Source organism: Rhinichthys klamathensis, unplaced genomic scaffold (genome assembly GCF_029890125.1).
Source record: "Rhinichthys klamathensis goyatoka isolate OS25496 unplaced genomic scaffold, OSU_Roscu_1.1 h1tg000176l_1, whole genome shotgun sequence".
Classification (NCBI taxonomy): Eukaryota; Metazoa; Chordata; class Actinopteri; order Cypriniformes; family Leuciscidae; genus Rhinichthys; species Rhinichthys klamathensis.
The window spans coordinates 10,600,592-10,613,440 of NW_026606705.1; the positions used below are offsets into that span (position 1 = coordinate 10,600,592).

At 39.3% G+C, this 12,849-nt stretch overlaps 1 protein-coding gene across 3 annotated transcripts in view; it reads right to left on the bottom strand.

The window, feature by feature from the left end:
• iqsec3a (IQ motif and Sec7 domain ArfGEF 3a) overlaps positions 1-12,849 on the bottom strand; it is a 156,874-nt gene that overhangs the window by 15,277 nt on the left and 128,748 nt on the right. For all 3 annotated transcript variants that reach the window (XM_056260415.1, XM_056260417.1, XM_056260416.1), the window contains 3 exons: positions 11,761-11,900; positions 6,835-6,960; positions 3,071-3,170 (listed from right to left, as the gene is read on the bottom strand). In XM_056260415.1, coding sequence (XP_056116390.1) covers positions 3,071-3,170; positions 6,835-6,960; positions 11,761-11,900 — 366 coding nt within the window. The remainder of the gene's footprint in view (positions 1-3,070; positions 3,171-6,834; positions 6,961-11,760; positions 11,901-12,849) is intronic.

Genomic DNA, 12,849 nt, shown 5'->3' on the forward strand with positions numbered 1-12,849 from the left:
GCATCACACAGTTGCCGCAGATTTGTCGGCTGCACATCCATGATGCGAATCTCCCGTTCCACCACATCCCAAAGATGCTCTATTGGGTTGAGATCTGGTGACTGTGGAGGCCATTTTAGTACAGTGAACTCATTGTCATGTTCAAGAAACCAATTTGAAATGATTAGAGCTTTGTGACATGGTGGAAGTAGCCATCAGAGGATGGGTACATGGTGGCCATAAAGGGATGGACATGGTCAGAAACAATGCTCAGGTAGGCCGTGGCATTTAAACGATGCCCAATTGGCACTAAGGGGCCTAAAGTGTGCCAGGAAAACATCCCCCACACCATTACACCACCACCACCAGCCTGCACAGTGGTAACAAGGCATGATGGTTCCATGTTCTCATTCTGTTTACGCCAAATTCTGACTCTAACATCTGAATGTCTCAACAGAAATCGAGACTCATCAGACCAGGCAACATTTTTCCAGTCTTCAACTGTTCAATTTTGGTGAGCTCTTGCAAATTGTAGCCTCTTTTTCCTATTTGTAGTGGAGATGAGTGGTACCCGGTGGAGTCTTCTGCTGTTGTAGCCCATCCGCCTCAAGGTTGTGCGTGTTGTGGCTTCACAAATGCTTTGCTGCATACCTCGGTTGTAACGAGTGGTTATTTCAGTCACTGTTGCCCTTCTATCAGCTCGAACCAGTCTGGCCATTCTCCTCTGACCTCTGGCATCAACAAGGCATTTCCGCCCACAGAACTGCCGCTCACTGGATGTTTTTTCTTTTTCGGACCATTCTCTGTAAACCCTAGAGATGGTTGTGCGTGAAAATCCCAGTAGATTAGCAGTTTCTGAAATACTCAGACCAGCCTTTCTGGCACCAACAATCATGCCACGTTCAAAGTCACTCAAATCACCTTTCTTCCCCATACTGATGCTCGGTTTGAACTGCAGGAGATTGTCTTGACCATGTCTACATGCCTAAATGCACTGAGTTGCCGCCATGTGATTGGCTGCTTAGAAATTAAGTGTTAACGAGCAGTTGGACAGGTGTACCTAATAAAGTGGCCGGTGAGTGTATATATATGATCAATAAGTTATAATATCATGTTTTACATTGCTTTAGCTCATCAAAATAAGTTAACTAATTTCCAAGTTCACTGTATAAGTTATACAAGATTCAACTCATTTTTCAAGCCAATTTAATGCAATTTAAGTTGAAATGACTTAATAAAAATTTAAGGCAGCAACTGTTTTTTTTTTTCAGTGCATGGGGGTAATGCTTCTTTTTTAAATCAATTGTTATTGGTTATTATAATTATTTACACAACCTTCATCATGAAATTGGCAAGATTTTAGAAAGAATTGCCTACAACTGTAACCCTAAACCTTACCTAAATAGTTAGTTGGCTATATTAGATAATATTGACAAAAAGCCCACACAACCCAAGTGATGTTAGCATAACCATCAGTTGATTAAAGATGCCAGGATGATGTTTTGTTAAGCATCCGATATGTTCTGACTGGCTTGGAAACTTCTTTTGTCATTGCAGGTTAAGAAATACCATTATAACGCATGTATAACACCTTTATAATATCATTTCGGATTTCTTGCACTTTTAGCACTTATAAACCTTATAAACTCCATCACTACAGTGACTGGCCACTCATTCTGTGTATATTATTGTCTGAGGTTGTGGCTGAAAACATGTTTGTTTACTTGTTGATTTACTCATTTTTGTGTCTCTCCTATCACGTCCAGTCTGTTCAGTCAATCATTACAGATTCGAGAGGGGCGAAATATGAGTGTTAGCCATAACACTCTCATCTCGCTTAATTACAGCCCAGCTGCCATGCATGTTTGTGTGTGTGTGAGAGAAAGCAAAAGAGTGGGAGGAAGACAGAAATGCTTGTGGCCACCTTAATTGGAAAATAAGAGGGTGCCTGTCATCTTCATTTATCATGTGGTATTCTTTTTGTTGGAAGTAAATCAGTGAAGTGGGCGTTTTGAAAGGCACATAATTGTCTGGATCTTGCATGAAGTTTTTCTTCACTCCATAGTGACCAGGTTACTTACACTGCCCTACAAAGCTAAAAAAAACTCTCCAACACAAACTCTCCAACACAATTCTAAACCTGAGGGGGAAAAAATGCTTTTAAATTGAATTTTGATTTTATAACAATATTCTCTGAATCTGAAAATTGTTGAGACAAAGGGTCCAATGGGGTCCAAAAGTCTGAGAGTTCCGGTGAGTTTGGACGGTTTTCCATATCTTTTGATATATTATGCTTACTACATATGATATTATCTACTATATTATAATTATATAGTATGATATAATACATTGCGTTATTAGTTTAACATTTTGAGTGAAAGTTGACATGAATGTCCAGTGAGTTTCACTAAAATTGTATTTAGCTTTATACGAAACAGATGAACATGAATCTGACAACCTTTTATTATGTTGGTTGTTGTACATACCATGGCAGTTCGGAAATGAAACGTATGGTGAGTGACACCAAAAGGTAAATGCTCTATAACATTTGAAAAAAAAAAACGTACCATGTGCATTACCGTTACTGTTAACATAAGCAAATGTGAGATTAACAAACACATTTGATGAAGCAGCAATGCCATTTAGCTTGCTTCTACAAGCTTAAGTCTTTGAGCTGTTTTATTGTGATTCGTGTTTAAAGGGACTTAAACACGTGCAAAGCTGTACCAGGTGAGCTTTCGAGCAAGTTTACTACATCAGAAAAGTCATACACACTGTGTGGAGCTGGTTTTTTGATGCAAATGTCAGAATATATTAGTTTACAAAGCATGCACTATAGTAAAAGTGTTTTGATGTCATATAATATTGTGGGAACCACACGAAAATAAGTCTTAAATCTGCCATGTAACCATAATTTATGTGAAAATGAATCAAAGTTGTTGTTTTACTGCGTCACTGGTGCTAATTTCAGCTGGAAACTGCAGTGAATTTTATGTATAGGTACATTTTTGTAGTTTTGCAAAAATGTAGGTAGAGGCACGGTTTACCAATGAGCCTGGCTGGATTTACCACATGAGCTGTAGGATCTTACATTCATTCTCAAACAGGTGGAACTGCATGCCCAGTAACCCCGTGGCCTTGCAGAAGGTGTAGGCAGCAGAACTCTTCTTCTTTGGACACAATTTCAATATCTGTGAAGGAAACAGATAGTGTTGTTAATTAGGTTCACTATCAAAAAGAGTATAAGGCCCTGATATACTTCAAGTGAAATCAATGAACGAACTGATTGCGAAGTGATTTCGAACAAAATCAGGCCAAAATGAACTTTGTTTGGAGTTCGTTTTGGGATTTCTTTTTGGAAAATGACGCTCCGGCTGGTAAAATCCTTTGGACTGCCATTGGCCCGTGGCGATTACATAATAGTTAGGAGGCTCCGCCTTCTTTCACGTTGAAATCTTTTCCAGTTCATTTCTGCTGTTGAGCCCGAATAGGTCAGACTTCAGCGAGTGGAAACATGAACACAATGGAGAGCTGCTTTATAGTAGAAAATGAAATAAAAATGCTTGCTGTTTTCTCAATTTTGTTGTGTTAATTTTGTTATTGAGAGGAAAGCACACACTATATATTTACATATTAATCTAAACGTCGCTTACATCAGCGTGGAAGGCGTCGGATGTTCAACACGATGCTGGCCACGTATTTCTAACTTCGTTTTACCTCTAAACAAAGAACGAAAAAGAACTTCGCTGTGAGTATATCAGGGCCTTAAGAATGGTAAACACAAGCTTTGTTCCAAAACTTAGTGAGCTGCCTTGCTACTGCACCATAAGCGCACCGTAGGTCACGTGACAAAAACCAACCAGAGCGCAACCGCCCTAGCGCTTTTGGAAAGCGCCATTCACATATAGCACCTAAAAACGCGTAGAAAACGCTGGGCTCGCCGCGTTCTCCTTTTTCCAAAGCGCTAGGGCAGTTGCGCTCCGGTTGGTTCTTGTCACGTGACCTACGGTGCGCTTATGGTGCGCTTGCGGCATTCTGAAAAGTTGAGATGTTTTTATCTCGATGCGACGCGGACGCACTTGGAAAAAACGAGTGGCGTCGCATCGCGACCGTGTCGCTTCCATTATGAGCGCGCATTCCGCGCGCCTACATTTGAAATAACGAACTTGAGCGCGCAAAAGACGCGATATGTGAACAGGCCCTAAGGCAGTTTGTTAACTGACAAATACCTCATAAGTGCTTTAGAACGCGCTATAAACAGCACACCACACAAATACTGCTCCTCAAGAAAAACACATTTCTGTCAGGAGCACTATCGTCAAATACGATTGACAATTAGCATACAGTTTGGATTGGCGGTATGGTTCCGTTCTGGGCGAGAACTCCCTGCGCATCCATGCAGCCTAACATGGATAAGAGCAGAGAGAGCAGCAATAACCACCCTTAGGGTAAACAGAACAGAACCAACAGGAATGTATGCAGATATCATTAATTCAAGATTTTAAAGTACAACATAATTTGAAAATTTATTCTGATTCAAGGGAATCAGAATGCCAAATCCTGACTTGACGAGAGGAGGAGCTGGGGATGGAGGAGGGTAATTAGCTCCTGAGAAACGCGATAGCTGCTGATAATACTGAAGGAGCTTATATATGTATACAGTGATAGGCGTCATATTCCTATACATAGACGTGGATCAGCTGAGAGTCAGCTGATGCGAGCTTGACTAACGTGACCTTTCAGAACTGACACTACGCTTGATTTATCTTTCGAGTTAAAATTAGTGGTCACACTTTAGTTTAGGGTTGAATTCTCACTATTAACTAATTATTAACTACAACTTTTGCCTCAATAAACTCCTAATTACTGCTTATTAATATTTAGTAATGTAGTTGTTAAGTTTAGGTATTAGGTAGGATTAAGGGATGTAGAATATGGTCATGCAGAATAAGGCCTTCATAGGGGCTTTCGCACCAGAGGAACCTTTTCATAGTTCCTAGAACTATTGGCGGAAGAACCCGGATTTTGGCGTGTTCGCACCGCAGGAACTAGGAACTATTTTAGTTCTAGAAACTCCTTTTGGAGGAACTAATTTAGCCCCTACTTCAGATTAGGGTCTAACCCAGCACAATAGGAACTACCAGTGACGTTAGTGTACGCTGATTGGCCGAACGCACACGAAACACCAGCACCATTTAAAAAAAAAGCTATGTATACACACAGATTACAGCCTGTATATTTACTCCAGAAACTAACTCTATGAACATGGAAAACAGTGAGAGATGAGCCTCTTAACCTTTACGCTGAGGAGAAAATCCAACGCACCTTTGAGGGGACCAATCCAAACATGATTATGTATTTCTATTCAGCTAGCAACACTGGACATCAACCACACGGCATACACTAATACCTTTTCATATACTGTCTACTTTCTATGTATAACAGTTCTATCCAATAACGTATTAGATAGGACTGTTAGACCGATCATAAACTAATGAACACGGAGACTGTGTGCTCAGGCTCTGGAGTTCTCAGCACCGTCAAAATAAAGGTCACAACAACAAGCTGACGTGACTTCAGAGTTCCCACTGGCGGTGCGAATGCAACCAGGAAAACGATCCTAAGGGAACCATTAGTTCTCAGGGAACCACCCTGGTGCCTAGAACTAAGTTCCTAGAACTACCAGATGCGAAAGGCCCTTATATGAGCTTTATAAGTAATAATAAAACGCCAATATCTTAGTAATATGCATGTTATTAAACAACTAGATCAGTGAAAATTGGACCCTAAACTAAAGTGTTACCAAATTAGTTATATGAATTTGACAGACTTTATTTCTACTTCATCACATTAAAATTATTCATCATGTTTACTAGCTTAATTCAAATTCAATTCAAATCCAGGAATTTAATTCTCAACTGACATGCTCTCTTAAATTCTGAATAGTCATTAACCCTGCTATCTAACGGTCTGTCAGTGTTACGATTGTAAGTGTTTGAGTGCATGTGAGAAATAGAAGGCCACACAGATTAGTGTAGTGTTAAGAGTCTACTTACCAGACTCCCTACTGGTTTACTCACAATACCACCATATTGAACCTATATTTCATTCTGCCACAAATCTTAGAGTGACAGGAGACCCTCTTGAAGGAGAAGAATAATCACTGAGCCAACTCATATCTCAACACAATTAAAGCCAAAGCTTATCTGAGCAAAGTTAGAAAAGCAGTTATGAAAATCAATATTGCCGCAAAACTTAATAATGTATAATGGCCTGATTGACTGGATATTTGGATTTTATATATCTCCTTTTATATTTCTCAGTTTTCCATTTCACATAAATTGTATAGAGAGAGTTTCATTTTGCAAAGGTCATCTGTATTTTTGAAAAAGCCTGATTTCCCCCAGTTTCACCCATGATTGTAATGGGAAAATGTGTTTTGTGGTTTTCTCTTCCCTTTTTTATGGCCAGATTAAAATGAGCTCTTGTAATTATGAGAATAGTTTAATACATTGCTGGGATAGCCTTTCAGTCAGTCTAATGCCCTCCATTAATTACAACAGACATTTAATCTTTGATTAATTTCAAGGGCTGTACTTTGTGGCTTTGACCAAATAATTTGAGGAGTTGTGGGAGAGTTGATGGAAGATCAAGTACATTGCATAAAGTTGGATATAGAATTCCATTGTAATTGTGAACGCAAATGTAGTAGACCATAAATATATGGAAAATGCATGTCTTGTATTTTGTCATCCTCTCTTTTTTCTTGTCATGATTAACAGCGATCAACATCAGATAGGGACAAGAAATGACAAAATTAAAAATTCTACATAATGAAATGTGTCTTGAAGTTACCACAAGTAGGTCGTTGAAGAGGAAGACCTCTCTCTGGTGAGCAGCTTGCTTTTGGGCTTTGTTGATGTCAGTCACTTCAAACAGTCGACTGCAGCACACCAGTCTTCTGTGTGGCACCGACAGGACCTGAGAGTGGACACATGTAAAATGACTTCACTAAAAGAAAAGATACATCTTGAGTGACATTTCTTCATTTGTTATATCAAATTACATCTAAATCAGTGGTTCTTAATCTCACCCTTTTTGACTCAAAGACTCAAGATATATCTTCTTTTTTTTTAATAATTAATAATAATGTATTAATTTAAGTACTCTTAAATCATGCTGAGGCCCTGTGGTGTTTCCCTCATTGAGAACCATTAAATAATGCTGATATCTATTTCTCAGCACACATTATTTTAATGGCAGCGGCTATTTAGACTAAGTGAAAATAGCAGCATTTTCTTAGCGATATGCTATTTACACTAAGTGAATATAGTTAGAGGCTATTTATACTCATAAATAGTGACATATAGGCCTGTCATTTTCACATCAGTGTTGTTGTACATTAAACAGTTTGCAATAATAACAAGTGTAAGAGTGTAAATAATACCCGTAGCAGATCTATACAGGTGGATCTGGGGAAGGAGGAGGGTTTATACAGGCAAATGCTAACCAAGTATTTAAAGGTTGAGCAGCGAGCTCATTGGCTACTGATATAGCAGGAACCAATCAGCTGTGCCCTATAGAGAATGATGTAATTGAGTTAATGACATATCAGCCTGCACCATCTAGAGTTTCATGACAGAACTTTGTAGTTTAGCAAACATATTAGCTGTTTTTCAATAGCTGTGTTCCAATGAGCTACCTTACTATCTTGCTACATGGCAGAACCCAAAGTCTGAAACAAACAAATAAATAAATAAATAAATAAAAGTAATTTTAAAAACCTCAAGTGGGAGGGTTGATTTTCAAATGATTTTCTAGTGGAGTTTTCATATTGCTAAGCTAATCAATGGAAAAGAGATAAGCAAGAAAAGTTATTAGCATTATGCTAAGCAAACAACAAAAAAGGTTGGTCTAATAAGCATTAAAGTAAAGAGCAAACAGACCCTGGGTGAAATTGTAAAATATAATTAGATATAAGATTTTATAAATAAGCATAATTTAGTTTCTGGAACTTTCTGGAATAGTGGGGATATGCCAGTGATGCCTTTGTAGGCAGGGTTTGTTATTCTGTGTAAATGTGGACCACATTAATCATGAATATTATATAAATGTTATTTAGGCCCTCCTGGCGAAAAACAGTGACATTGCATTTGATGCACTTTCAAACCCTAGCAAGCAATAAAAGTTCTAGGACAACATCAGAATCAGCAGGTATGCTCCACATTTGCCCTTCTGCAAACTTGGGACATGACCTGCAAAAACCCCAATGAAAGCAAAACCAGAAAAGCCCAACCGTGGAGAGGTTGGGAAAAGAAGAGAGAGGTGATGAATAAGATGTGAGGGGAAGAGAGAGACCAGAGAGTGTCAGCAACATTTGTATCAACTCTAAGAAGAAGTAAGGGTATGATTACAGACAGAACTCGATTTCCACACGAACACGAACATTTGGGTCAGTTAAATTCTGCGCAAACTGCGGCAGAAATCAAATTAGCTACGACAATACAATAAAAAAGCCTAGTGAAGTATAAATGTATGACACATAAGAAGATTATCACAAGCTAAATACAAATGTCTTATTTAAATCAGTTTTTGTTTTCTGTTTGCTTTTCAGTGTAAGGTGAATACATATGACTACCGGCTATGAGAGAATGAAACAAATTTTTTAAGCCAGTTAGAGTTGTGCTGTTGGTGAATGTGAAATGATTTCAATAAATAAAAGTCCTTGATTTCTATGATCGCTAAGTTGCTAAGCACTAGAGAAAGACTGCATTGCAGCAAATGGAGAACATCTTCAATAGCAGAACCTTGAGAGAGAGTGACTAGCAACAGAAGATTTCATTCTACATTGCCTTGGCTTAAATACTATATGAATATGTTTGCCAGAATTAACAACATCTAGTAAAAAGGTTTCAAATGAGCAGTTGCCATACAATGACTATGATGATGAGCATTAGGGCATGATTTTACAGTCAACATTTCTCTTGAGCAGTCAAATGTTGAATTTTAGTTATTTATTTAATTTAATTTTTGTCGCAATGGCACATGTGATGCCTAAAATTGCTGTCCAGGTAGGCTTCTCACTATATTTTGGAAAACCAATGGTCCAGAACCTATGGTCTTTACAATCTACTTAGGTTTACAATGCTTTTGGGAAATGCAGCCCTGAGCAACATCAGCAGCAAACCCAGTAAAGAACTAAACATTATTTAAAACACACATGTGGTAAAGTGCCATACATGTTACTGATTCAAAACAAAGAGAAAGATCTACAATTACAGCATTTTAATGTTTTCTGAGAACAAAATCCTCATTCTAGTTGATCACTTAATCTTACTACACACACTGCATTATTGCACCCATTTCTGGGTCTACCAGACATTATGAGAACAAAACAATAAAGCCATTAAAAGGCTTTTTTTAATGACAGCGGCAGGTGTGCTCATAAATCTGTGTGGAAAAAATAGATAAATCTGAACAAAGAGAAAGAGTGATTTAAATGACCTATAGAGAAATAGCTTTTTATCTTTGAGACAGTACTGATGAATAGGGCAGAAATAATGAGGATGATTATCACGGATGATCTGTTCTTGTGTTTGTTTTGTGTGGGTTAAGCACGTGTTTTGGTTCCGTTTCATGTGGTTGAGTTTGTTTCCATTGTTTTTCATTTGATTGATCACATTGGACACCTGTTGATTGTTTAGTTGATTATCTTGTTTGGATATTTAAGCCCCGTGTTTCTTTCAGTTCATTGTCTGTTGTTCTGTTCATGCTTTGCCAAGTCTTAGTATCAATCGAATTAAAAATCAATTGCCTGTGTTTAGATCCAGCTCTTTTATTTCTTTGCATCAACCGTGAGTGTGACAGAAGAACAGACCCAGCACAGTGGATCTAGCGGCAGTAAAGATCCTCCTCCTCTCACAGCGGGCTCTGTCCTTCAAGGAACACATGTGGAGGTTTTTGGATCTGCAACATCTCATCCACTATGATGACGCCAGCCTCTTTTCTGGGCAGGTGTGAATCCGCGGACTAAAGCAAGCCTGCCCGGAGACGGCCATGGACTGGGTCTGGTTTCATTGCAGATTCCCCTTTACCATTGGTGAGATGGAGGAGGATCACAAAGCCACAGTCCACACCGTACACATCGTGCCTTCAGCCACACCCCCAGCAGAATTCAAGCTTGAGCCCAACGCAGACATGGAGCATGAACCTGCCACCATGCCAGCACCACTGCCTGAGCCCATGATCATCCTGGAGCATGAGCCCGAAAACATGTCTGACCAGGTGCGTGAGCCAAGGAGGCCATTACTGAATTACCTGCTTGTCCCGTGTCGGCCAAGAGGGCCATTCCTGAAGTATCTGTCTGTCCCGTGTCAACCAAGGAGCCTGCTTTAAAACTTTACCTGCCCTGTATTGGTCAACGAGGCTGTTTTGTAAACCCCTGTCTGGGCTACCCAGTTCTTTGTCCCTGTCTTTGCTGGCTCCTTCCAGCCCTTTGGATCCACCTAAACTGTCTGTATCTAATATCCTGGACCAGCCTGGGGTTTCCAGTTCGCCAGCTATGCCCTGGAGTGTCAACCCTCTGGCTCCGCCTAGAACCTCCAAACCCATCAATTTACCTCGCACCATCAGCTCCACCTTGGCTCCTTGCCCCCTCGGCTCCAGCTTGGTCAGTCGTCGCCCTTCATCTGCGACTCGTCCGTCCACCCCTTTGGCTGGGTCAGGCTCCTTCTTCCCTCCGGCTTCACCTTAGGCAGCGGTCACTTTGGCTCCACCTTGGCCGCTCGTCTCTGCGGCTCTGCCCTGTTCTCAAGATCCTTCGATGTTGACTTGTCTCTCCAGCTCTTCAGCTCCGCCTGGGTCTCCAACACCACCAGCTCAGTCTCAGTAAGTTGTCCCTCTGGTCCCGCCTGGTACTTCCTCTAAGTGGGCCTGCATCCTGATTCTCCTGCTGGGCGTTACTCCTTGGCTCCTCCTATCTTCATCTCCGCCATGGTTACTCCTGCCTACGTATCTGCCCTAGCTACTCTCGCCTTCGTCCCCACCTTGGCTCCTCCCTCCTCCGGGAGGAAAACATCCTTAAACAACATACATTAACTTGAGGGGCAAAGCTGTATAAGATATTAAGAAGTGTTTTCAGAGAATAGTTTATTTTTTCTTACCCCACTAGCAAATAATATCTTCCTTTAAATTTTTGTTTTTAAGCATAAATCAGACACATTTTAGAACGAAAAAGTAAAAACAGGCAAATAATTAACTCTAAAATATCAAAGTATGCTCTACAATCATAATATATCATTTTCCTTCTCAAGTAAAATTTGCATGATTAAGATGTTTCTACTGGCAAAATAATATTGGTTAATTTTTGCATGTCGCATTTGGGAAACAGCTTAGTGGAAACACAGTGAGGAGTGAATGTGAAGTAAGGTAATGAAGGAAAAAAAACCTGTGAGGTTATTCAATGCCACAGTTCTTCTGTTGCAGTAATGAGGAATGGCAGCAATGCTACAGGCATGAGCTGCAATGAATCACCAGCTGCCCAATGAATTAAAGCCACTCCATGCATGCAACATTTAGAGATGGTAAAGGTGAAACAGCAGGACACCTATCATATTTTAATATGGTCCCAGGGTAGTATACTGTATGCGTATCAAAATAATAACTTGTAATATTCAGTTATGTTGGAGCAATGGTGAAAAATTCAAGTGACATGTAGAAAATATTTGGATGCAGTCTGATACGGATATTTCCTGCAAAGCAAAGCCCAAACTGAAAACTTACCGTTTTCATTCCCACAATGCTTTGCTCCACCTTGGTGACATAAGTGACGTGGTCTTCATTCGATCGTAATTCCCTCAGCTGAATACGCTCATATATTCCCACAACCATGTCCCGTGGAATATCTGCACCGTCATCAACCCCTAAGTAAAAACACACAAAGTATATCAAATTCGATTATATAAAACACAAAAAGTATGGAAAAGTATAAATTAACAGAAAAATATACATTTTTACATAATATTATATATCCTGCCATTAGGCAACAGCCTTTAACAAACAACAAAATAAACACATCTTTTAGGCACATCTAATTATATTTCTGTGTAATATACCATTCTTTGTCCACAACATTCCTGTGGTGTTTTTCATCGCCTTATCTGCATTATGTGCCACATGTTCTGTCAACAGAGTTTAAGTTCTATTAAACTTTTGTTAATATGTTCAGTTCAGTTTCAGTTCAATTTTATTTATATAGCACATTTAAAACAATCGTAATTGACCAAAGTGCTTTACAAGATCCAACAAAGAAACAAAACAAATTATTAAACAGACAATATCACACAAAGTACAAACAGAAATGACCCGCAGGTCAAGATATCAGAGCTCAGCTAGAATTGAAGGCCAAAGCATAATAATGCTTAAGCAAGGACTTGAATATTTCAATAGTCTGCGCTTTCCTTACAAAAATTGGCAGACTATTCCAAAATTAGGAGCAGCCACTGCAAACGCTCTGTCACCTCTGTTTTTTTTTTTTTTTGCCTAGATCTGGGCACATCGAGAATATGTATTGATTTGTTTACACTGAGTTTAATAGAATAGTCAAGGTTTTTTGAAAACTGCGTAAAAATGTATATGCATTTTCAATTGTATGAATTTGTCTGAAGAGAAAGTGGTTTATCTAACTACTAGGCTAGATCTGCATTATAAACATAATATGCAGCAAAACAGATTTGCCTAATGAAATTATAGGGAGACTTGAGGAGTCGCGAAAACATCAGGGGATGTTATGCAAAATCAGATGAGGAGATAGATGAAGAAGTTGAATTCGAAATATATATTTTTTTCCTTACCCTACGGGAGAGGGCTGAG